General features: G+C 40.4%; 2 protein-coding genes across 2 annotated transcripts; both read left to right on the forward strand.

Moving 5' to 3' along the window:
- The first annotated feature begins 1,701 nt into the window (after nt 1–1,701).
- Nucleotides 1,702–7,624, forward strand: LOC117447015 (transmembrane protein 263). The gene is made up of 3 exons (XM_034083579.2): nt 1,702–2,033; nt 4,653–4,740; nt 6,339–7,624. Exons 1-3 carry the CDS (start codon nt 2,025–2,027, stop codon nt 6,623–6,625), a joined length of 384 nt encoding a protein of 127 aa, XP_033939470.1. The 5' UTR covers nt 1,702–2,024; the 3' UTR covers nt 6,626–7,624.
- A 2,492-nt stretch (nt 7,625–10,116) lies between these two features.
- hgh1 (HGH1 homolog (S. cerevisiae)) lies at nt 10,117–25,107 on the forward strand. The gene is made up of 10 exons (XM_034084084.2): nt 10,117–10,259; nt 10,659–10,781; nt 12,088–12,226; nt 12,394–12,531; nt 15,192–15,343; nt 19,734–19,834; nt 20,095–20,193; nt 22,113–22,204; nt 22,283–22,405; nt 24,371–25,107. Exons 2-10 carry the CDS (start codon nt 10,672–10,674, stop codon nt 24,587–24,589), a joined length of 1,173 nt encoding a protein of 390 aa, XP_033939975.1. The 5' UTR covers nt 10,117–10,259; nt 10,659–10,671; the 3' UTR covers nt 24,590–25,107.
- The last annotated feature ends 844 nt before the right edge of the window (nt 25,108–25,951 follow it).

Raw genomic sequence — 25,951 nt, forward strand, 5'->3', positions numbered from 1 at the left:
TCAACTATCGCCCACAAGGGACTTCCTGTTTTCACAATGAAAGCTCAAAAATAAATGTGCCCTCCTAGGTGATGAAAACACACTTTATTATACAATTGAAAACCCCCCAAAAGACACTTGATACAACTTAATGCATACGACATTACTGGATAAATAGGAGAATATATGTTCCTTGGTTAAAGAACATGACTGTTGCAGCCAATTTTCTTATGGGGGGACTGGGATCGGTTGCTAATTAGTAATTATACAACTAAAGACAATAATATGTGAAATATCGTATTTGAATGGAAGAAGTCAGATGTTTCAACTTATCCCAGCACAGACAGTTTCAAAACAATCAGTGTGAAGTTAAAACACACTTTAGATTTCATTCACTTTTGACTCTTATCTCAATCAACATAGTTTTCTGAAAATATGCATTACTATTATAATGTAATTAATTATATTTATCTATACCTAAATGATATAGGGTTTTTAATTTATTCAGCAATATTAGTCAAATAACAGTTAAGTTGAGTTCATCTATGAACATGGAGACATTGAGTCAATGTGCAGTTAGCAGGGCAAAATGTGATTGCAGAAAACAGCTTAAGTAAAGTCCTAAAAATTCCTATTTCTGATTATGTATTTATCTTAATGAAAATAAAGCTGCATTTATAAATCAATGTTAGTTGGAAATATATATATAATAATGTATGTGTCTATATTAATGTTACTTTCTTTTATTCTCTAACACACAAACACATTTCTATTCGTCCTGTGTTGTACAAATCAGACGCAAATATATCATCATATTCAGCCACAACCTTTTACAACAATATCAAGATGAAAGTAAACGTTTTGTTTGAAAAAAATAAAATCCAAAAAGGGCAACCATCTGCTCTGATATCTGCAGATATCTGCTGTACTTAATGGTTTTTCTGTGGCTACCTGAACAATTCTAGATGAAAACAATTCTTACAAAGAAAAGCAGAGAAAAAGAAAACTGACTATTCAAATCAGACACATAGAGATTTATTTTATTTCTGTATCATTTTAGTGTTTCTGTGTTTCACAAGGCCTGCTGTTCAACTAGGATCAATTATGGCCGCTATAACTATCAGCATCTAACCAGTATTTTAGTATATGCTGTCTAACTGTCATTTCAATGCTAATGAAATGGGTGTGTGTGTGTGTGTGTGTGTGTGTGTGTGTGTGTGTGTGTGTGTGTGTGTGTGTGTGTGTGTGTGTGTGTGTGTGTGTGTGTGTGTGTGTGTGTGTGTGTGTGTGTGTGTGTGTGTGTGTGTGTGTGTGTGTGTGTGTGTGTGCGTGTGAGGGGGGATAACAAACGAGATCCTGATCCCTGTCTGAACACACCTGCTGCTGCATTGAAGGCCACGCCAGGAAAGACTCTAGTTTGTTCAGCACGATTAATACTACATATTTAAGGGTACTTCAACTACGATTACTTGTATGAAAATAACAAAACAAACAATTAATGGCTTTTTTTCAATAAAATAATCAACAGATTAACCCAAAATAAATAGTTTAGACTACAAGTAAAACATTTAAAATCATAAGTCAATAAACTAATGGAAACAAAATCACGTTCTAATAGAGAAGTATAATGTAAGTATTTGTACATTGCATAACATAGTCCACCTCATCACTGCTACAGGTTTTAATTTGAAGGGTTTGAACGGAAGTACAGTGCGGTGTGTGCGTGTGTGCGTGTGTTTGTGTGCACGCGCGGTGAAGACGCCACGTCGGCAGAACCAGCAGGGTAAAAAGAGAGCTGCGTAGCACAGCCTGTAACTGTGTGTGTATGTGTGTGTGAGAGGAGAAGTTGAAAGCAGCAGATTTGTAAGCGATAAAGGCGTGAAGAAGAAAAACCGAAGAAGAAGAGATCGTTAAACAGCCAGAGCAGCACACACTCACCGAACACACATTTATTTCCTCAGAGTTTGTCTCGGAGGCTGATACAGAAGCTGCTCCTCTCTCAAGTTTCTCTGCCAGGTGTGTTAGTGGGAGAAGCACTGGGAACAATGGTGAAGGTAAGGACTAACCAGCATCTTTATTAACGGTTACATATCTGGAAACGTGTCAAAAATACTAGGCTACGTGTAATGGTGGGGTTTTAACAGCATGCGAGCTATGTGACTGTAGTTTTTTTTAGCAGCAAGCTACATGCGTAATGATGTGGAAATACAAAATGACAAGAGCTCTTTTTATTAGTTTTCTCCCCTTCAGGAAATGTGGCCTCTTCCCTTCCGAAAAGTGTATTTATTTATGTCTAGCATTATTAAAGTGAGGCCTCACAGCTTGCTGCTCATTTTACTCATCAAACACTTAACCAGCAGTGACACATCCTATTTTAAAACTCCCCTTTCTTTTACATTAGTTAGATTCTTCCAGACTCAACAACATTTTTCAGAAGACTTGCAGCCCTGTTTCCTAACCTTTTTGGATCTGGACCATTTTTTGTGGCTTCCAAGAAGAAGACAATTAAGGGGGTGGGTTGATGGTTTGCGAAATTATTCATATTATAGGATATAGCACTTCTATTTTTAAGCACGTGGAAGTATGCATTGATTTGAAGCTTCTACGTGTCATTTTCTCATCAAGGAGTCATCATGGTTTCAATTCAGCTTCTCGCCTGTAAAAAGAGGGTTCATTTAAAGTCAAAAAGGTTAAGACCACTGTCCCATAGTGACATGGCACCAGTTAGGTCAATCTCCTGCTTATGTTCAGTGTGGCAGCCATTTCTTTTACATCAAAATGTATGATAAAAAAAACACGAGTAAAATGCCTCTGTCTTATCATTTCATCATCAGTTAGGCTGCAACTAACGGTTATTTTCACCATCTGTTCACCTGCTGATTACTTTCTTGATGTATCCATGAATAAAAAATAGAAAAACTAATTTTCAGTTTCTCAAAGTCCAAGGTTATGTCGTTAGATATCTCAACATTTAAATTGTTTTTTCTGTCAAAAACCCAGAAATATTCAGTAGAATAGGATGTAAAAATTATGAAAGGCATTTCTGTAGTTGAAAAACAAGTTCATTATTTTTGTACCGATTACTCTACTAATCATTGCAGCTCTAACTATCAGTGATTCAACAAGATAAAAAGACAATTATTTAATGAACTAAATATGTACCCATAACAATACAACTAAATCTTGTCAAACAAATAAGGCAGAATAAAATTAAAAAACGGGCCCTACATTTCTATTAATCTATCCAAATATGACTCTGATTCAGTGAAATGTACAGCTTTCTTTAACAGCATGACAGACAAGACTTAACATGAACAACAATGTGTGAGGTGACCAGTGTGTAGTTTTGGTTAAGGACTTAATTAAAGGGGTTTACCATGAACACACAGCACTGACTCAGGAATATTCACACACTGTATTCATTTACTTAAGAGACTTCAAATAAATGTAAGTAGAGCTGAGTTTGGTGTAGTGCTGACACCAATGCCAGCATTTTGCCTCTTCGATACCATGCTTAAAATAAATCGAAACATTTACTTTACTTAAACAAAAGGAACATAATCTTTTAACGTTAAATTGACAGTTAAACATTTGGTGTTGCACTTCTATAAAAATAATAGTCATATGTGAAACGGAGACGGCGGTATCGGGCCTTTTTTTCTATTCCAACATTTCCCACAATGCAGCTGGCTTGAATCTTTCATTAAACCCATGCATGTTAACAGCTGTAGGTAACACACATATTTCAAACTTCCAATTTCTAGAGCCAGTTTTTTATAAAACATATTGACATTTTCTCTAAACGTAGTTAAGATAACGCTCACGACATCACTGTGACATCACAGGGTTATTTCACATTCTGAATGAATTACCACTGGAGAACTTTATAAAACTGTGTCCACAGGACTAAATGCGTTACATGTGAAGCTGTTTTTAAATGTTGTCTAAATTAATAAAATATTGAAGTCAAGAACTATCTGATCAAGGAATAAGGGAACATGGTAATGAATGTGACTCAACTTTTATTTAACAATTATTTTTGAAAAAGACGACTATACATACCACTTTTGGAAATGTCAATTATTTAAAAAACATATTTCATTATCTTATATATAAATATAAAAGGAGATATGGGATTTCAGTTTGAGATAACATTATTTTTTATTTTAAAAAGTATACATTTTTCTTGATAAATAATACCAATAAACATATTGTTCAAAGTGAATGTGAACTTATTAATTTTCAGAACTATCTAAAAGCATAACTCATATAACTCATTCCTTTCTAGGAACATTGATCTCTATCTCTTGCCCATTAGTCTTACTATATCTTCCCAAAGAAGACATTTATTTGAAATGTGACTGTTTTTGATTCTCAATAAAATGAACCCTAAAACTCTTTTCCCCTGATTCTTTGATGATAATTTAATTGCATGGGAGTTTAAGCCATATGTTATGTTTAGTAACAACATAATCTCCTAAAATGCAAAAAAATATATAAGCCTGGTGTTTCTTTTCTTTTTACAATACTGATGATCCTGGGAACATTTATTTTGTTTATTTTTACCCTTTTTTCTTTACTCAGATTATTGTTATTTTAAGTTTGAACCATGCTCTGTAAAAAAATGAAATGGCCAAAAAAACCTGAATCCTGGGTCTTTCTTTGTTTTGCAGAATGTGAACACCGTTAACGTGGAGCCACAGCCAGGGACCACAGCGGCCCCCGACGAGGCTGAACCCGCTGACAGTCAGCCTGCAGAGGGTAAGCAGATCACCCCCCCCCCCCACCGCTGGGAACATGCTCCAATCTGTGTTCACGCTGCTATTTCAGAAACTGAGCGTTTATCAGGGGAGTATTTCTGTTTATGTGTGAGCGGCTGCAGCTCCAAACCTGCTATTAGTGTCCCAACGAGAGACCCTCTGCTCCTCTTCATTCCCCGATGCCTCTCTCAGTAAACACCTCTGCTGTTCATGGAGTGTTGTGTTTTCAGTGTCTGAGGACAGCTTACTCACCTGGTGAGTTTAGAGATCAAATCATCTGGGGAGTGGTTGAAAAATCCCATAGAAACTGTGACCACTAATTGCACATGTCCTCTTAATGAATGCTGCTATTGTTACGGTTCTATGTCATGTACTGTTTGTTCTTACCACAGCCATCATGGCAGCTCTGTGAGACATTAGCTACATGTTGATGCTCAGGAGGTTTAACGTTTACTCTGTTCACCATATTAATTTAGCGTGTAAGCATGCTCAAATATGCTAACTAACTCTAAACACAAAGTTTGGTGCGGCTGAAGGAAATGTTGTTAGTTTTGTTAGTAAGTATTTGGCACATCAAATATTTTACCTGATCAAAGTGAACCGCTTTTATTTATATTAAATGATAATTTATCCCGTGTTTAATGTCCCCGTGATGAGACGTATTAACCATATATTTAAGTTTATCTTCCCAGCATATAGCCTACTGATGGTGAGAGATGTTTACTTAAACCTTCTCTGTCAGATTTAGCACCAAGATAGTTTTCTTGACTTTGACAGCAATATATCTTGACAGTAGGTGAACAGATTTGTATCTTTCAGACTGCATTTCAAACATTGCTCCCTGAGTTTTTGTTGCTATTCAAACCGCAAAGACAGGTCTTAGCAATCTTTTAGAATGAGTATTCTGAGACCATGCTTTCTTATTGGTACTGTAATACTTCTAAGAGATATTTTTTACTTTATTGACATTTGATTTAACCAGGACTATTGCAGGAGTCTTGAACATTCAATGATTGAAACCTGCATTTCCTCCAATGGTCACTTCAGGCCGGCTCCAAAAGAGTCTTCATAGATGTTTCATGGCCAACTTTACAGCAGTAGTTTACACATTTACAGACTGGTCCAAAAACTGTTTTGGTAGCTAACTATAGCTAATTTCCCTGTTTATGACAACTGTTCAATGGGGTGATTCTTTTTTAAATACATTAAAGCCTAAAGTCATGCATTGGTAGGGTTGGGGCCTCTGGATGCTGTCTCATGTTGATGGGGCCTGTTTTTAGATTATTCAGGAGTTACCTTCCAGCTTCACAACAAACATCACAGAGACGCAACAAATCTTCTTCTTTTTTAAGTCTGGTTTTTAGCCCAATTCACTGACTTTTACCCGCTTGAAACCAAAACTCAGACAAACATGATTAGTCGATCTCACTCAAATAACAACCAATACCAAAAATCCTGTTTCCAAAAGATTCTGCATTAAGAGTTTTAAAGTTATAGTTTGAGCATCGGTCGAATAAAGCAACATAATACTCCAACAAACTAAGTATCCAATGTGTGTTGGCAGAGACTTTGGTATTGATGCTTCTTGTATGTCTTCAGATCCCGGTAAGGACCACGTGGTTGCTGCTCCTGGGATGATGTGGCGGGTAACCGGCGGCCTCTTCAACGCCACCAAGGGGGTGGTGGGTGCAGCGGTGGGCGGGGTGGTCTGGGTGGGCGGAAAGAGCCTGGCGCTCACCAAGACAGCCGTGACCACCGTGCCCTCCATGGGCGTGGGTCTGGTGAAGGGCGGGGTGTCTGCCGTGGCTGGGGGCGTGTCCTCGATAGGCTCGACGGTCGCCAGCAAAGTCCCCTTCACAGCCAAGAGGAAAGACAAGGCGGAGTGATGAAGATGATGATGATGATGATGATGATGATGATGAAGAAGATGATGATGATGATGATGATGATGATAATCTTGCCCCGCCCTGAGCCAACAGAGAGATACTGTCAGCTGATCTCTGTCTGCCAATCAATCTCCTCTGTGCCTTCTGACGCCTTTCTCTGGCTTGAACATGATCCAGACTTTCATGCCAACACACTACACTCAGCACCGAGACATTCAGCAGTTCAACGATAACATGGCAACCCATACAACTGAAAACGCTTCATACAGAACTCCACATCGAGCGGCCTCTGTATGCCTGGAAGTGATTATTTTGCTCCAGGCAGATCATATGGACTTCAACACGTGGTGGATGCCTTCATGAATATTTGTATCTGTTTGCAATCCAATCGACTGACGCTGTCCTCTTTTCTTCTCTTTACATATATTTAGTGATATTCTTCTGAATTAAGATGCTGATTCTAAGCTAAGTACTTTTGAAATTTGTGTGTTGATAAAAATGAAAATGTTTCAGTGTTTTTGCAGCGAGGGATCAGCAGATGTTCAGGCTGCAGGCTTCACTGTGTCCTTTAATCCTCCGCAGGAGCCCTGGGCGGAGTTTCTCTCTGCCGGAACATTTGACTGTAGATACAATCAAGCACACCAGCGTGTGGCTCAGGTCGTTTCCACAGATACATACATTGTTGACATGTTTGTTCTCAATATGTGTTGGACCATGAAAAGTTGACTTTAAGGAAACATTCAGCAGCATTTGATCACTAAATGTTTATTTGAGAGGGAACATTTCCCAGTGTTGTCTGAACTTCTCATTCCGTGAACTGTGCCTTTAATCAGGAACTGTGGTGCAGGCAACATGCGTGAACGTGTATATGCAATATCAGCATTTCAATGCAACATGTGGAGTGAATGGGAGCTGTTGCTGATGGGAGTGAACAATGTGAATGTCTTGTATGTGTTTTTGTTTCCCCAATATATCAATAAAGTAGTTTCAAAGTTTAAAGCTGCTCTGTGAAGTTTTATTTATTGAAAAAAGTTATTTGTGTGGGGTGTATTTCTTTCTCATACATTTTGAGCTGCATAGTTAAGTTGATTAGAGGTCCACTATTTTATTGATTGGTAACTTTAATTGAAATGTATTTGCTTGAGTTATTTGTAGATTAAATCTCTAATTCCAGCTTCTTAAATGTGAATAGTTTATTTTATTTCTTATACAACTGGAGTTGCAAAGTTAAATTGAATATTTGACTATTTTGATATGCACTTAATTAAACGCATCATTTCTTAAAGAAAAACATTACAATTGTCAAATGTTAGCTTCTGAAATGTGAATAGTATTCTATATTTTTTCTTCAATATTTAATCATATCTATTGATTAATAGATTAGTTGTCTACACTTAAGTTATATCGACAAATATTTATATAATTGAATCATTGCAACAACACCACGTCAATCACCAGGAAAGCCCAGCAGCGCCTTTACTTCGTGAACTGAATGTTTTACAGGTATGTATATACATATTTTATTCATATTGTCTATCCTTTATTTTATTAGTTTTATTTTTTATTTTATACCTCGGAACTTCGGGAAACAGTATTTCGATCTTTCTGTGAGTACAAACATATTTTGAGATTGACAATAAAGTTAACTTTGACTTAATATTCAGCTCAACTTGTTGAAACCAAACCAACTTTCCTACACTTAATTATCAATCAATCAATGTTTATTTATATAGCCCAATATCACAAATGTTACATTTGTCTCAGTGTACTTCACAGTTTGTACAGAATATCAGTATGGCAATACGACACCCTCTGTCCTTAGACCCTCACCCTAATGATAAATTAAATCAGCAAAGCATCATCTTAACTTATGTTGAAAACAAGAAAAACTATTATGACATATGACACAATACATTACTTCTTTGTTGGATGAAGTAATGGAGTTTCAGGCTCTGCACTTTCCCTCCTCACCTCATACCTCAAAGACCGCACCTACAGGGTTCCTTGGAGAGGGTCAGAGTCCGACCCTTGTCAATTAATTACAGGGGTCCCTCAGGGCTCTGTTCTTGGTCCCCTCCTCTTCTCCCTGTACACAAACTCGCTCGGATCAGTCATTAGCCCGCATGGTTTTTCATACCACTGCTACGCTGACGACACCCAATTAATTCTGTCCTTTCCCCGCTCAGAGACCCAGGTTGTCGCGTGCATCTCTGCTTGTCTAGCTGACATCTCTCAGTGGATGTCTGCTCATCACCTCAAGCTCAACCTTGACAAGACTGAACTGCTTTTCCTTCCGGGAAAAGATTGTCCCACTCTTGACCTAACAATCAACATTGGCACCTCTGTTGTTTCCCCGACTCAGACTGCAAGGAATCTGGGTGTGACCCTAGATAACAACCTGTCCTTCACTGCAAACATCGCTGCTACAACCCGCTGCTGCAGATACACGCTTTACAACATCAGGAGGATGCGTCCCCAGCTGACCCAGAAAGCGATGCAGGTTCTGGTCCAGGCTCTCGTCATCTCACGCCTAGACTACTGCAACTCCCTCCTGGCTGGTCTACCTGCATGTGCCATCCGACCTCTGCAGCTCATCCAGAATGCAGCTGCTCGCCTGGTCTTCAACCTTCCTAAATTCTCCCACACCACGCCGCTCCTCCGCTGCCTCCACTGGCTTCCGGTAACTGCTAGAATCCACTTCAAGACAATGGTACTTGCGTACCATGCTGCGAATGGATCTGGCCCTTCCTATGGTCCTATGGACATGGTTAAACCGTACACCCCAGCACGTGCACTCCGCTCTGAATCAACCAAACGGCTCGCTGCACCATCGCTGCGAAGGGGACTCAAGTTCCCATCAGCAAAAACACGTGGATTTGCTATCCTGGCTCCAAAATGGTGGAATGAGCTCCCTATTGACATCAGGACAGCAGATAGCTTACACATCTTCCGGCGCAGACTGAAAACTCATCTCTTTCGACTCCACTTCGAGCAATAGAACTATTAACAAAACACTTATATACTAATAAAGGGCTGGCTTATCTAAAGCCAGTTGAGTAGCACTTGAAATGTTTTTGCTCTATGAAGCCTGATGTACTTATATGATTCTGTTTTCTTCAAGTTTGTATTTTGTTGGTCGAACGCACTTATTGTAAGTCGCTTTGGATAAAAGCGTCAGCTAAATGCAATGTAATGTAATGAAGTGTGCATTTTGCTACATCAACAAGGAAAAACATTTAGGACAAGAAAGAAGGGAACAGACATTCAGGATTCAGCGAAACATTACCATGTAAGTTATTATATATAATAAGTATACTATGTAATCCATGTAAAGTGTAATTGTTCCTTCTTTTGTGTCTTTCTTATTGTTTTTTTATTTATGGATTTCTTTGTACATTATGAACACGTGGAAGAGCACCACCTGTAGTTACCTGTATTCAACACGAGGGGGTAGCAGCGTCCTCGCAGTGCTGTTTAAACTACTGGAAAGGGAAACCGAGCAAGATAACCCGGAAAAGAATGTCTGTGGTGTCCACATGTATCACCACTGTAAACATTTGTAATGTTAGTTAAGTGATATAAATGAGTTTAAACTGCCATATCAACAGTCGATAAGTAATATAGCTGGTTAAAGGTAAGATCGTTTGATTTATTTAAAAAACGTCTTTATTTTTTTCAGCGTAGAAGAGAGCACACGACTTTATCAAAATGAAGAAACCTCTGTCTTTTTTTAATTTGTTTGATTAAACAAGCTGCTGTACATTGTATGTATCCAACAGGACTAACGAACCTCTATCCTGAGAGCCCGTTTGTATTGTTTTTGAGATATGAAATTACATATCTATACATGTTGGGCATATCAGCCCGACCCAGCAGTACTTTGACTTTGTTGTGTCAAGGATCAGAAGATCTAATGTTATAGATTTCTACACGGAGGAGTGTGGTTTTAATAAGTGCTGTCATTAGTTGTGTAACTCTATGCTGCAGTGTTGTCCAAGCTGATGGCTGGTGTTGGTTTTGTGTCTTAAATCAGAAACCGTGTGAAGATGTTGAGTGATTTTGAGGCTGCAGAGCTGCTCTCCTTCCTCACCCCTGAAGCACGTCCCGATGTCAAAGGTCACACCACCTCCTACATCCTGGGACTCTCTGGAAACCGGTAGGTGGCTGATGATATCAATGATTGTTTTCTTTTTTAAATGTTCTTTATATTTTCTTTAATTAAATGCATTTAATTCCATTTTACAGCCTAGCTCAAATGTTTTTATAATATTAGATTTGTATTATTCAAATTACTTTCTTTTTGAAATGGAACATTTTCTTATCGATTATATATCCAAAAATATAAAAACAGAGTGGGCTGGTAATATGATATGACTCGCATTAAATTCTCACTTATTTATATTTGACAAACTCAGAAAAAGTCTTTATTGCACTTAGTCTAATTTATTTAAATTCAGAAAACAAAAATCTTCTTGGACTTGTAGGAGAAGCAAAATCTTTCCATAATATATATTCAATATATTAATTTCTATCCATTCATTAATGGTGGGTGATTCTTATTTTGGCCACTTCATTGTAACACTAAATGATTCCAGACAGATTGTCTACTGCATTCCACTGTCACAGGAGAGATGCTTCACGGTGTGTTAACATTTCATTACTTAACTATGAGCATGCCGCACATTACAGATGTGTGGTATGTCATCACAGTGTGTAATATAGTGTTGCACGGTGTACCGATACTTGAAAGGTACAAGTATAAACCTGCCGTTAAAAACGTTACGATTCCTCCGTTTCATTAGTATCGGTACTTTAAGAATGACGGGGAAAAGTACTCGTTTTAATAAGAGCTGTGTGTGTTCAGCGCTCTGCTTCCACTCCCTGCACTGCAGCCGTGCCTGCAGTCCCTCCCCTCTCAAGCACGCTCTAAGTCCCTCCCCTCTCTCGTGCACGCGCTAGCTGCCAGAGCATGTGAGAAAACGAGAAGCATGGCTGCAAGTGGGAGTGCAACTGCCTCTGCGCCTCGGCTTGTTGACAAAAAAGGCGCCACAAGCGAAATTTGGAAGTATTTTAGCAATATCTCTGACAGTGAGGGCAAGCCTACGGACACCACAAGGCCTGTCTGTGAGACATGTATTAATTTTATTTAATACGAATTCTTGTCATTTATTTTATTTATTGTTCTCATTGTTTAAAAGTTTGTGTTATGGTTCTGGTGTGAAATAAAGCACTTACATTTAAGACTGTTTCCCTTTTTTTAAGAAAAGTATCGAAAAAGAATCGGAATCGCAATTCTTGACTTGGTATCGAAACCAAAATGTTGGTATCGTGACAACACTAGTGTAATATAAAGAAAGTAGGATCACCCTGACTAAATATGACATTAATTACTTTATATTGCTGATTTTCTGCCAGCAGATAACGGATTACTCCATCTTTTCTTTTTTAATGTTTGTTTTCAGGGATGGCTGCCGCTTCCTCCGCACCAAACCGGACATCATTACTGCCCTGTTTGCTCTGACCTCTGACCCCTCCATTGCTATTGCGAAAGACTGTTACTTCACCCTGATCAACCTGTCTGCTGACGAGACTCTGCACCAGGTGATCAGCAGAGCCCGGTCTAAATTCACCTATTAGTGACGAACACAAGTAGCTCAACTGTTTGATAAAAGAAACAATGTGTGCAGGATATAACAATGCACATTTATTAACTGAGCTGTGATATGTGCGGTCTTACAGGTGTGTGTTTCTGTTTGTGTCTCTCGCAGGTTTTGTTAACAGATATCAAAGTTCTTCAGGTGATGATGAAGAAGGTTCTGGATCCTGAGTTTGTGTTTTCAGATCAGATCTGCAGCATCCTGTCCAACCTGACCCGCCATCTGAAGACCTGCAAGATCATGTTCAAGGTTTGTTGATTCAACGTTTAAAATGTTTTTTAAATGCACATGTGTCAAAACATCAGTTAATGTGTCTATTGTTTTTATGGCTGGGTTTAAAACATCACAGCGCTATGAACTGTGGGTAGTTAAATCAGGCAAAGTCTGCGTAAATGGGGATGTATGGAAAGTGTGCGTCAAGGGGTTTAAAATGTCCAAACAACACCCTCACATTTCACAGCTTTAAGGCCTCTTCGTCTGTTAGTGTGGACATTGTAAATGCACTTATCATATTGCAGTGAGATGTAGGGATGGGTACCGAGCCCCGGGGCTGAATTATTAAAGACCGTGGTACCGTTAAGCTCCAACGTTATCGGTCTTTTTATCGGTACTGGAGACATGTAAAAAATATAAGTCATGTATTATTGCTACACAAACATTATATTGCAGTTTTAGTGTGGCCAGCTCCGTTTCTAACACGCAAAAAGCTTCTATGATTATCTTTAGTATTTTCAATCTCTCGAGAGATCTTTCTCTCCCCCGTCTGTGTGCGAGGGGGTGGGGCAGTTTACACACACACGCAGCTGCTACATTTAGCAACACACACACACGGAGGAGCTGGCGGAGAGAACACGCTCCGAGGTGTGGTTAAACTTTACCCGTCTCGATGTGGACAATGCTCGTTACCAAAAGTGCAAAAAGAGTTTAGCATGTAAGGGCGGTAACACGAGCAATTTGTCGAAACATCTTACAAAAGTGCTCCACATTCAGACGGAGGAATGCACCGGGTTCAACTTGTCTTTCTAGCAGCTCTGTAGCCCCGTCCACGAGTAACGTTTCCACGTCAGGTGTTATGTATGCTAGCAGCAACACACGGAGTTAACTACATTATACAAACATGGGGTAATGATTAGGTAACCGAGTTATTTACTTTGTTAAAGTTTCAGCTATTCTGTTTACAGTTCTGTCATCACATTATTTATTATGATGTGTTCAAACATTGTTGTTTCTTTTGATGTGAAATATTATGTATTTAATTTAAATAAAAAGCAATGTTAGTTTTGTTCACAATTTGTTTACCTTATTTTTTTCTCCAAAAGAACCGATAAGAGTCAGGGCTCGAAATTAACTTTTTTCCTCAGTGTCCCACAACTGTCCCGAATTCTACTTTGTATTGTCCCGGATATAACCAGCAGTGTCCCAAATTTAAATTTGTATCGTCGCCCCCCAAATTATGCAGAATACATATAACTTGATACTTTTTTGTCACTTAATCATCACACCATAGACTCTGGTCCACCATGTAAGTTTAAAATACTTATTCTTTTAAACATATGAATATTAGTCTGATCTGTTGCCTCTCCTAGAGTAGAAGGGAAGAGAGTTGTTTTAAGACATGTTTTTCGATTGTTTCTCAATATCCAGACTAATTTATCATTGTCATGTCAACATTGAAGAATTCTGATTTGTATTTTTCAATTCAATATGGTATGGCTGTATGGTCTCTGTGTTTTATGATCGGAACCCTCTATCTGGCAATAAAAGTGGTATGAATAATAATAAAAAACCAGAAGTTCCATAATACAGTTTAATAAATGTATCTGTTTTCAGTTCTAATTACAAGTTATCCTCACAAGTCAGTAGTACTATAGGAATACAAATTGATTTTCTATCTTCATTCATGAATGTCAATCATCTTGCTCTCACTCATTCACCCACCCCCCCCCCCCCCTAGGCACAAAAACAACTGGAACATTACTCTCTCTTAACATGACACATTATTCTCATACCAGAGTTGATTGACAAACAAAAATTACCTTGCGACCCCCTTTCTAATCGTCACCCAATCTGACTGACGTTCTTGACCCAAAAAAACTAAAACAATAAAAAAAGATGAAAAGCTAAATGATTAGCTAAATGCCTTTTTGCAGCTAAAGATTCTAGCCTGGTCACTGACTGGCTGACAAAGAAAATACAAAAATGATAGGCTACACCTCTTATTCTGATCAACTGTATTTCACATCATTTTCACAAACTTCAAAAGAACATGACACTGCATTTTAGGACGTTTGTATGCATTGTAAGGCACACTTGACACTTCCGTTGCTAGCGTTAGTTAGCGCTAGCTAACATTGACACTTAAGACAACTAACTTACCACAGTGGAAGACGATGCATCATGACCAGGACTTGGGATGTTTTCGTTTCGGGAGTCGGCAGAATTGGGGCTTGCATCAGGGGGCTGTTTATTCAACCACCTCAGCATTTCTTTCTTCTTTTTTTAAAGTCGTGACCGTTGCATTAGTGCGAGTCTAGCAGCAGAGTGGATGACGTAGAATGCATTCTATGATTTGACAGCCCAATGACTTTGCAAATAACACCCATTTTGAAGTTTACTTTTAATTTTTTTTTCACTGTCCCGAAATAGTCCCAGACAAAATAGATTTGTGTCCCTGTAGGAATTTTTATGGACATCGGGACATCGTTAATTGCGAGCCCTGATAAGAGTACCGTTAAAAGACCGGATCGATAAGCTGTATCGATAAAAGTAGTAGTACCGTTAAAACCTTAACAATACCCATCTCTAGTGAGCTGTTCCCGTACAGGTCCACAGAGTCTCTCAGGTCATCAAATGAAGCGCTCCTGGTTGAGCCCTGCAGGGTGCTGACGGGTGTTTCCTCTCTTTCTCAGGTCCTGCAGGAGGATGTGGGTGTAGCGAAGCTGGTGGAGATCTTCTGCGCTGAAAGTTTCAACAAGAAGGCAAAGTTCCACCACCTGGGTCCTCTGCTGTCCAACCTGACGCAGCTGCCCGAGGCCCGGAGCTTCATGATGGACAAGGACAGGTGAGTGATCTCAGGACGAGCACTGAGGGTCTGACAGAGGAGGACCTGTGGCTGGGAATTTAGGCTTCGAAAAAATGTGTAGAAGAAACGGATGAGACCAACATGTTTTGAAGCTTCAGCTGGTGTGAGCTTTGGTTTCTCATTTAAATTGTCATATACCACCAACAAAGCTTGCTATGCGATTGATATTTATTTTATCTGTATCAATGAGGATGTTACGACTTTTTATTTGCTTACTATCTGTTTACTATTGTTATGACCTGGCTCAAAAGGCCACAACAAAAAGGAGACACACCATGTCAACGGTTATCAAAACATGTTTATTTAAAGGAAACAATCCAAATTAAATGAAGTGCAACAATAAGTAAGGCATGAGGTGTGGACGTCAGTGGTATCAGTAGTGTAAATGCAGGGTGAGGGTTGCATGAATGTGTATGGGTGAGAGTGTTGAGGTGCACAAAGTAAAGTAACAACCATATATACTCAACACCAGGTGTCTGCAGGGGAAAGCAGAGCGAGAACAGAGAGGAGCCGAGAGGCTTCAAATAGCTGCAGGACACCAGACCCAGGTGCCCTGAGTTACTGTAATCAATGCAATCACTGGAGCCAATGCAGCACAGCCAGAACAGCCACACCCTCTCTACGGATGGACCCACAGGGGCATCACAGCACCCCCCTTAAGACGGGGCCCCAAAGGGGTCCACGACAACCCAACATCCTTCTTCTTAACTCCAGCCTTGCGATTTCGTACTGCTTCTTCGCCTCCACTGCCTTTATGTCCCACTCCTCCTTGGGTTGGCTGGCGTTGAGCCACAGCATGTAGGCGCTCATCGGCCTCGCCGACCTCCTTCAGCCTTCTCTTCTTCGGCCTCCTCTCCTTCGGCCTCCTTCAGCCTTCTCTTCTTCGGCCTCCTCTCCTTCGGCCTCGCAGGGTTTCCTCTCTTTCTTCTCCTTCACCACTTTGACTGTCTTCTCCTTCTTCTTTGTCTCGATCTCAAAGTCAAAGGACCGTGCTGGACCACTTTTTCCAGACTCCGAAACAGGTAGGTCAGTGGACATCCTACGGCTCTGCACACGTGTAATATTATAAACTGGAGACACACTTGGAAATTGCAAACCGCTCTCATCTGGCTCCCCAGATGCCACTGGCCTGGAAACCACCACAGGCGGTGGCACACCAGCCCACACAGCGCTACCAGCGAGATCGTTGCCCAAAATCATATGTATCCCATCAAGTGGCAACGCGGGACGCACGCCGATAGACACAACTCCCCGCACCAGCTCACAATCCAGCACTACTGTATGCCGTGGCACAGGGATCAAGCCCATCTCCATGCCCCTCATCAACACAGAATCCCCCGTTTCTGTCTCTGACAAAAAAGGCAACACTGACTCAACAATGAATGAGTATCTAGCCGCTGTGTCACGCAACACCTTAATCGGCACATATTTGTCACTACCGACTACTGATACAACCGCTTCAGTGAGGAACGGCTCAAAACCAGAACCCGCATCCGGGTCAGCACAAACCGGCTTCTTATCAGGCACCATGCCCGAGCCTACACCCAACGGTTTTTTATCCAACACGGCAGAACAACACATGGCTGGAGCATGTGGTGACAAACGAGGCTTCCCCTTAGTTTCCAGCAACGGACACTGCTCCTTCCAATGACCATCTCCTCTGCAATATTGACATGGGCCCACTCGGGTCGCCCTGTACCTACAAATCTACGGGAGGAGCCTGGTGAAAACTTTGCACCACCGCGGGCATAGCCATTGTCTTCTCCACGTTTCCAATCACCCCTAGAATACTTCTCAGTAAAACTGCCCTTATGTGTCAACACAAAATCGCCTGCTAATTCAGCAGCTCTAAACGCGGTGGAAGGTTTCTGTTCATTCACATAAGTGGCCACACGCTGAGGGAGAATGTCTTTTAAACTGTTCCAAGACAATGAGTTCACAAAGACCGTCAAAACTGGCAACCTTTGCTGCCGCGCACCACCGCTGAAAATGAGAAGTTAAATCACGGATAAACTCCACATGTGTCTGCTTATCTCCCTTGACCCAACTTCTGAACCTTTGACGATACGCTTCAGGAACCAGTTCGTAAGCCTTCAACACCGCTGATTTTACTCTATCATAGTCCAAAGCATTTTCGCCACAAACAGCTGAATAGGCTTCCTGTGCTCGCCCAGTGAGTACACACTGAAGTAACAGCACTCTGTCCGAATCTGACCAGTTTCTTGCCTCTGCTATGCGTTCAAATAGAGTGAAAAAAAGGTCCGGGTCACGCTCATTGAACTTTGGCACTAATCGCAAGTAAGAAATGATATCGCCACTGCCTGATGCCGACCTATCACCACCATCCTCCCCTGGAGAAAACTTTCCCTCTCCCATCAGCCGTAATCTAGCATGTTCCACCTCACATTTCATCCTTTCCACCTCCAGCACCTTCTCCACCTCTAAACGCTTCTCTACCTCCTGCTGCTGACCCCTCATCTCCAACTTCAACTCCAACTGCAATCTCTCCTGATCAAACCTCAACTTCTCCTGCTCCAACCTCAACGCCAACTGCGATCTCTCCTGATCAAACTGCATGGCCAAAAGCTCCTTTTGCTGCTCGAACGTCAAACCAGCTGTCTGAACCACTACCGGCACGAACCCTGCCGCACCAGACTCACTCTTCTGCAACACCCCCTGCTTAAACAAAGATGACACAATGACAGTTTTAATGTCATGTTTCCACTTGCTCCCCACAACAGCAATGTCATAGTGCTCTGCTATTTCGACCAACTGCGCCTTCTGGCAATCTAATAAAGACACTGAGGGCGCATCCACAAACGCTGACAAAGAAGTCATAATAGCCAATCAGAAAGCAAAGTATTAAACTGCCAACACGCATGGGCATAAGATTAACCCAACAGAGAACTTCCCCCTAACGGCCTAAACAAGATCTTCCTAATCTCACCTAGTCTTCATGTGGCTTGCCGTGGGTAATTACGCACTGGAACCCAGCGGAGTTGTGGAGCGACCTGCACGCAGGCAACACCAAGAACTCACGCGGACGTGCCCCGAGACAGCTGTCCGAAAACAGCTGACACTAACCACGTCGCCACAACACTGAACAAAACAAACAGACGCAACCCAAGGGGAAACGCCACTTAAGCCTGGCGGGGAAAACTCTTTACAAAAGCGTTTCAAATAGCAACATCTTACCTTCTGATTGGCACACAAAACCTGACGACATGTCAAACACTAAAGCTTCCTAAAACACAAAAGACATGATGTGTCCCCCAATAGCAGCGCCGAGCCAGCACACAACTGGACCACATCAACTAATTAGCTGCTCAAATGACGCCATGTGCTCTGAGCACTACACACACTTTTAACCAAATAACCCGTAGGACGAGCCCCCATTTGTTATGACCTGGCTCAAAAGGCCACAACAAAAAGGAGACACGCCATGTCAACGGTTATCAAAACATGTTTATTTAAAGGAAACAATCCAAATTAAATGAAGTGCAACAATAAGTAAGGCATGAGGTGTGGACGTCAGTGGTATCAGTAGTGTAAATGCAGGGTGAGGGTTGCATGAATGTGTATGGGTGAGAGTGTTGAGGTGCACAAAGTAAAGTAACAACCATATATACTCAACAACACCAGGTGTCTGCAGGGGAAAGCAGAGCGAGAACAGAGAGGAGCCGAGAGGCTTCAAATAGCTGCAGGACACCAGACCCAGGTGCCCTGAGTTACTGTAATCAATGCAATTACTGGAGCCAATGCAGCACAGCCAGAACAGCCACACCCTCTCTACGGATGGACCCACAGGGGCATCACAGCTATGTAAAATAAAACCTGAGAAAAAGAAACAGAAATGGGTCCAAGTGGTTGGGCCACATAAGGTCAATAGATCCAGAAAGCATTTGAGATTAAAGCTCTTTAAATCCTCAGTGAACATCCAATAGGAATGACTTCCAGTGAAAACCTTTCAAAGGATGTAATGTAGTCCTCATCAAAAACTAATATATTTGTTCATAAATGCTTAACCAATAAATGCACTTCATATGTTTTTCTGCTACTAGTATACAGTTAAGGGATGTGTTAATGGACTACAAGACAGTAGTCTATTTTCTTCTGGAGTGAAATGTGTGTCAAACCCATGAGGTGAACCACATCTAAACATGTGCTTGAATGCATCATGTGTATATAGACACAGTTCTGAAATATAATTTTCATTTGGTTGATGGGTCATACTAACCAAAGAGCTTCATGACAGTCAAGTCGTTAATCCGCTAATATTCACAGTACATTTAATGAAATGTACCCATAATGACATCATTTGTCCTCACAGCTGCTGCAGCATGTCATAATTAGCTGTGTTTTTTTGCAGGTGTGTGATCCAGAGGTTATTTTCCTACACTCAGTACCAGGCATCAGTGGTGAGGAGGGGGGGGGTCATTGGGACCCTGCGCAACTGCTGCTTTGACCACGGTAAGACACAGAGACGCCATTAAGAATTACTGGCAGATCTGATATCTACCTAATATAAAAAGTGAAATGCTTCTAAGAAAATATATCAGGAACACATGTAGGGAATATTCTTTACATGTGTCACAATTGTAACCTTGGATTCAAGAACGAAGTGATAATGATAAGACAAAGGTATTCCGGAACATTTTGGATTTATTTTTTAAACAGCTCTGTATTAAACATTGCTTTCTGTCATCTGGCCCTCTTCTTTATCTGTGCAGCCCATCATGAGTGGTTGCTAAGCGACGATGTGGACATCCTGCCCTTCCTGATGCTGCCGCTGGCCGGACCAGAGGAGCTGACGGAGAAAGAAAACGAAGGTGAGGCTCTCATTAGTAAACTGTTCTGGTCCATTTAGGTTACCATTTATGCGTAGAACAAGTCTGGTGATATTTATTTGATTCCTTTATGTCTACAAATCCCAACAACGAAAAACATGAATGAATCCAGTAAGTATTGTATGTATCTAAATCAGGGGTCTCCAACCTTTTTGAATGAAACAAGTCGTGGGCTACTTTTACGCCCTTTTTTTGTTTTTTGCAGTCTATATATTTAGCACATTTTAACATTATTATATGCTTACCTTTAACCTTTGAGTGCTGTTTGGGTCTGTGGGACCTGTTTTCAGTGTTTACTAAAAGAAAATGTATGCAATTAATTATTTTAACCTGCTTTATTTGGGGGTGGACCTCACATCCTCTGGGGGATCCGGGGGCATGCTCCCCCGGGGAGGTTTATTTTTAAATGTTGAAGTTAAAAGCATCAATCTGGTGCACTTTGAGCACAACATGAATGTATGGATACAGCTCTCAACACTATGTTACCTAGTTAGCATTCTTTCTTTTTATTTATGCATATTTTACTAATCACTCCCATTTTTAAACTGTTTCTTTTTTTTTACTGTCCTATAGTACACATTGGAATGATTTCTTACTTTATTTTTTACAACTATATTAAATAGATAAAGGTGTGCTCTCTCGCTCTCTGTCTCGCTCGCTCACAGAGGCTGTGTGCTCCTCCGTGGCGATGACGGCTTGCGTTAAAAAATAATAATAAACATATTTGTAAAGTGGGGGGACACAAACGGGATTTCGAAAAGTGCGGGGGACATGTCCCCCCTGTCCCCAGTGGAAATTACGCCATGCGTGTGTGTGCGTCAAGTGCAATAAATATGCAAGTTGCAACACACACAGTAAAACTCTGCCCCTCATGTGCAGTATAGGCTGGCACGACTAGGCTGTGTTCAATGGGGCTGATGTGTTGTGTAGATTCTGCCAGAAGGAAAGGTCAAACTCCTTATGAAGCGGTGAGGTGCCGCTCCACATTGCTTTTCTTCCCGACTGCAACGCTGGTCCCGCAAATCAAGCAAGAACGTGATTGGTCGATATTCATTGTGGGGGGTGGTGGAGGAGGGGCGTTAGATATATAGAGTTGTAGTAAGTAGATAGAGTTCGCTATGATTGATGTTTCGTTTATGCATAGGGTAGATTCTTTTAATTACATTTCCCTTTTTTTTGTGTGTCATTTTTACATTTTGGATTTGCTTGGCGAGCTACTTATTGAGGGCTTGCGAGCTACTGGTAGCTCGCGATCGACGTGTTGGAGACCCCTGATCTAAATCCTGATATATCTTCTTCCTCTGTGCCATAGAGCTCAATGTTGTCTAAATACAAAAAAAACCTCATGTTTAACACTGTTTTGTGCTGTCCCAATTACTTACTATTACACCAAATGGGGATTAATCCACCAGTGAAAATAGTCCCAGACAAACGCAGTATTTCAAGCTGTTAGAGTTACGCTTACTAAAGTTTACAAAGGGTTGATGGATGGACCCTAAAGTTGAAAACTGTTGTTTTACAACAGCAAGTTATCATGGCATAGAAAGTGAAAACAAAATACACAAAAAATATATACTGTACATTTCAACATTACAAAAACGTATTTCTATAAAGTCTCGAATACACAACATAAAATAAAAATTTGAATACACTTTAATATGCTACTACAGCTACAATGTTAACGTAGGATAACAATGATATCTACATTAGACAAGTGTGCAAAGTTGTTGCATTTCTTAAACCACTGAGCCCTTTTTTTGAAAACTAAAAAGATATATATTTGTGAATGTCTATTACCATGTTGTGTGTTCAGTTTGCACCAATGGGCTTGGGGCTGAGTGGGCAGGCAGGTGAGACAGTTTGAGACTCACTGACTCTAACAGAGGTGTTGTGATGTTCAGGTCTGCCTGTGGACCTGCAGTACCTCCCCGAGGACAAGAAGAGAGAAGAAGACCCCGACATCAGGAAGATGCTGCTGGAGACTCTTCTACTGGTACAACACGACAAAGACAACAGCACATATAGACTCATGTTTTTATGTTTGGTTTTTCACTGTTCTTCTCTTTTACAGCTGACAGCGACCAAAGCGGGCCGGGAAATATTGGAGAAGAAGAGCGTTTATCCTATCATGAGGGAGTTCCACAAATGGGAGACGGATGTCCACGTTACAGCGGCCTGTGAGAAACTTGTGGAGGTAGGAAAGAGTTAATCATCTTGTTTTAACGAGAATACAAAATGCCATGTAACGAATAATCTCTTGAAATGTTTCTCTATGTCCTTTATTTAGAAAAAGTTGGCACCCAAATTAGATTTTTTGTATCCCTCGATCCTCCCTTGCTTTCCCTTCTATGACAAGTGTAAATGCCTGCTATTAAAAGCTGTATTCAACAGCAGCGAGAACTTAATTTTTTTAATGACCGTAAAATTAAATCAACAACTCTCTAAATCAGTTTCACCTCAAACTCTCATGAGTTAAAGAGGTATTCTTAAAAGTGGTGGATTACACTGCGCTACCTAGGTGTACCTCATTCTGAATTGGCTATTGTGTGTTTTTTGTAATCTCTTTTGAATAAGAGTCAAAATATAAATGCATCCTAGTGTAAATTACGTTTTTTTATTTTTTTATTATTTATTCTACTATTTCAACAATTAGACAGTTTATACATCCGAAAAACAAACACAATTAATAGAAGCTGGAGGACAGAAAGCATAACTTATACAGAGATAGCCCTCCCGTTAATGAAGTTTGTGACAGTTAAAAAAATATATATAATATATATATTAGGGCTGTCAAGTTAACGCGTTAATAATGCGTTAACGCAAAAAAAAATTAACGGCACTAATTATTTTAACGCGATTAACGCATGTGTATTTTTTTTTCTCGGCCGCCCCGTAGTTTCAGAGCGCATCGAGTTTAAAATACCATCTACAAGCTGATGCTGACAGCCCCGCTTCTGCCGCCCGCTTGTGGCAGACCACACTTCCACGCTCACCGGCAGGCACCGACTGGCCACCGGGAGGACCGGGAGGGTGTGTGTATGTGTGGCGCGAGCGAGCGAGAGAGAGACTTTACGTGCATTGTTGTTGTTAGCATCTGGTGCTAGCTAGCTGCGCTAACGGATATATGGAGCTGTTTAAATGAAAACAGAGGAGCGACATTTCGCCGACAACTGCGCCGAGCACTTGACTTTATGCAGGAAGCCAGACAGTGGGACATTGTAGGAGAAGTCAGCACACTCAGCTCGGATAGTGCGCAACATGATTGCAGCGTCCAGGCAGCTCCCGTTCGAGCATATGCCTTGAGCTGCACATAGCTCCAACGATCTCACACACACCAACACACACACACACACACACACACACACACACACACACACACACACACACACACACACACACACACACACACACACACACACACACACACACACACACACACACACACACACACACACACACACACACACACACACACACACACACACACACACACACACACAATGTGTTCCAGGTTGAATTGAGGCGAATATTTGTAATGTTCAAATGATAATAAACACACATATAAAGCATATTTGTCCACTCATATGTTGATAAGAGTATTACAAACTTGAAAAATATTCCTCTAAGGTACATTTAGAACAGATCAAAAATGTGCGATTAATTTGCGATTAATCGCGATTAAATATTTTAATCGACTGACAGCCCTAATATATATATATACTTTTTTAACTAAGTATATTTTTTATACTAACACACCACTACATATAATATAATACACACATTGTTAAATATGTATTGTTGTATTTTGCACAATGTGCACTTTTTTACTTTCCCTTTTTGTGTTTATACAACATGTTTATCTTATTTTATACTTTTATTGCACATTCATATTTTAATTTGTTATTTTTATATAATATATTGTTATTCCATTTTATGTTATCCTTTGATTGCACATATATCATTGTTTTTCTTATTTTTATATACATTTTGTTATTCTATTTTATTTGATCTTTTATTTCACATTATTATTTTGTTTATGTGAATATTTGTATCATAGAGGAGCAACTGTAACAAAGCCCTCTTTCCCCCCGGGATATTAAAGTGTTCTGGTTCTGTATGCCCGTGTCTCATGATCTCCCCTCTGTCTCCCTCCCTGCAGGTGCTGATAGGAGACGAGCCGGAGCCGGGGATGGAGAACCTGTTGGAGGTGGACATTCCTGAAGAGGTGGAGGAGAAACTGACGAAGGCAGACGCCAGAGAACAGGAGGAGCTGGAGAAGGAGCAGGAGAGGATGAAACAGGAGGAGGAAGAGGAGAAGAAAAAGAGGAGTGACACAGAGGGGTCGGAAAAAGAACAGGAGGCTGGACTGATACGATGAAGCTTTCAGACGTGGTTTCATCCACTGCATCTATTTAAGCAACGGCTTTGTGACATTCAGACAGTTAAATGTTTATTACAGCTTTATTCAGACATTACAGGACTCTGAGAGAGCCACTGTGATTCATCATCATCATCATCACTGCTGCACTGCTGCAGGGCTCAACTAGAGTTGAACATGTAAAGTAAGTAATGATATAAAAAAAGAAGAGTGTTGGATTTTAAAATAAATGTTTCTCTTGAAAGCCTTTAAATAATATTGTGAGCATGAGGGGTTAGAGCTTTAACTTACCTGACTTAGCTATTAGTCGTTTGACAAAAAAAACGTACCGATGGTTTTTCAAGCAAGAATTGTGGAGATATCCTGTTTTTCTGTTGGGTTGTAGACTGACAACAGCTTGGGCTTTTAGAACCTAGGATGGGTGTTTTCCATGCTTTCTGATATTTATAGTCAAAAACTATTCATGTAGTAATACTGGTCAGAATGATAAAAAATAATAAAAGCTGTTTTTAGTTGTAGCTCCATGAGGGACACACGCTCTGCTTCTCACAGTGAATCGGTTTCGTCATATATTGGTGATTTGAATCACTATTACAAATATTTTAAAGTTTTTTCTTCACTGTCCCACATAACAAGGGCGGAAACATTTTCTACAGTTGGATGTGACATTAGGAAACTCTTTAAACATAAAAATCGCTAATCTTCAATTTTGTTGTTTAATAATCAGTATTTATTATTATTATTAGCAGGAATAATGAATGATAACTATTACAATGGTGTCACTGAGCAGAACAAGTGTTACATAAACACATGTGAATTGTTAACACTACGTAATGGGGGGGGTCGGCTTAATAAGTATGGAGATCTCCACTCTATGGATGGCTGTTTGATCCCTAACTTCTTTTAGTTGTATTTTGTCTGCTGATCTCCAGACTAACAGCAGCATGAGAATAACCTGCCAAAAGTGCCGATGCTCCATGGCGGAGGCTCCGGTAGTAATTGCAGGGATTTGCGTTTTCACCCCCTTAATGTCTGACCAATGGTTGAACAGCATTTCCGTGCACATGACTTGTGTTTAAAGTTTATAGTCCGTTTGATTTTTGCCCGTGTGAACGCAAGCCAAACCTTCTGAAAAATGTAACAAACTGTCGTCTGGTGCGCACCAGAAAACTGAGGTGTGAATGCACCCTAAATGACATTTCACAAATGATATGACACATTTTCTCAAATAGAAATGTTTTACACATCTTTGGAAGCTCTGATACTAAAAGCCTCACACTGATTTGTGGTCAGATGTTCACCAAACGTCAGGACAGTTGTTGCTCCTCTGAAGGATATTTTAAAGTACATTGATGACCAGCA

Source organism: Pseudochaenichthys georgianus, chromosome 5 (genome assembly GCF_902827115.2).
Source record: "Pseudochaenichthys georgianus chromosome 5, fPseGeo1.2, whole genome shotgun sequence".
NCBI classification, from domain to species: Eukaryota; Metazoa; Chordata; class Actinopteri; order Perciformes; family Channichthyidae; genus Pseudochaenichthys; species Pseudochaenichthys georgianus.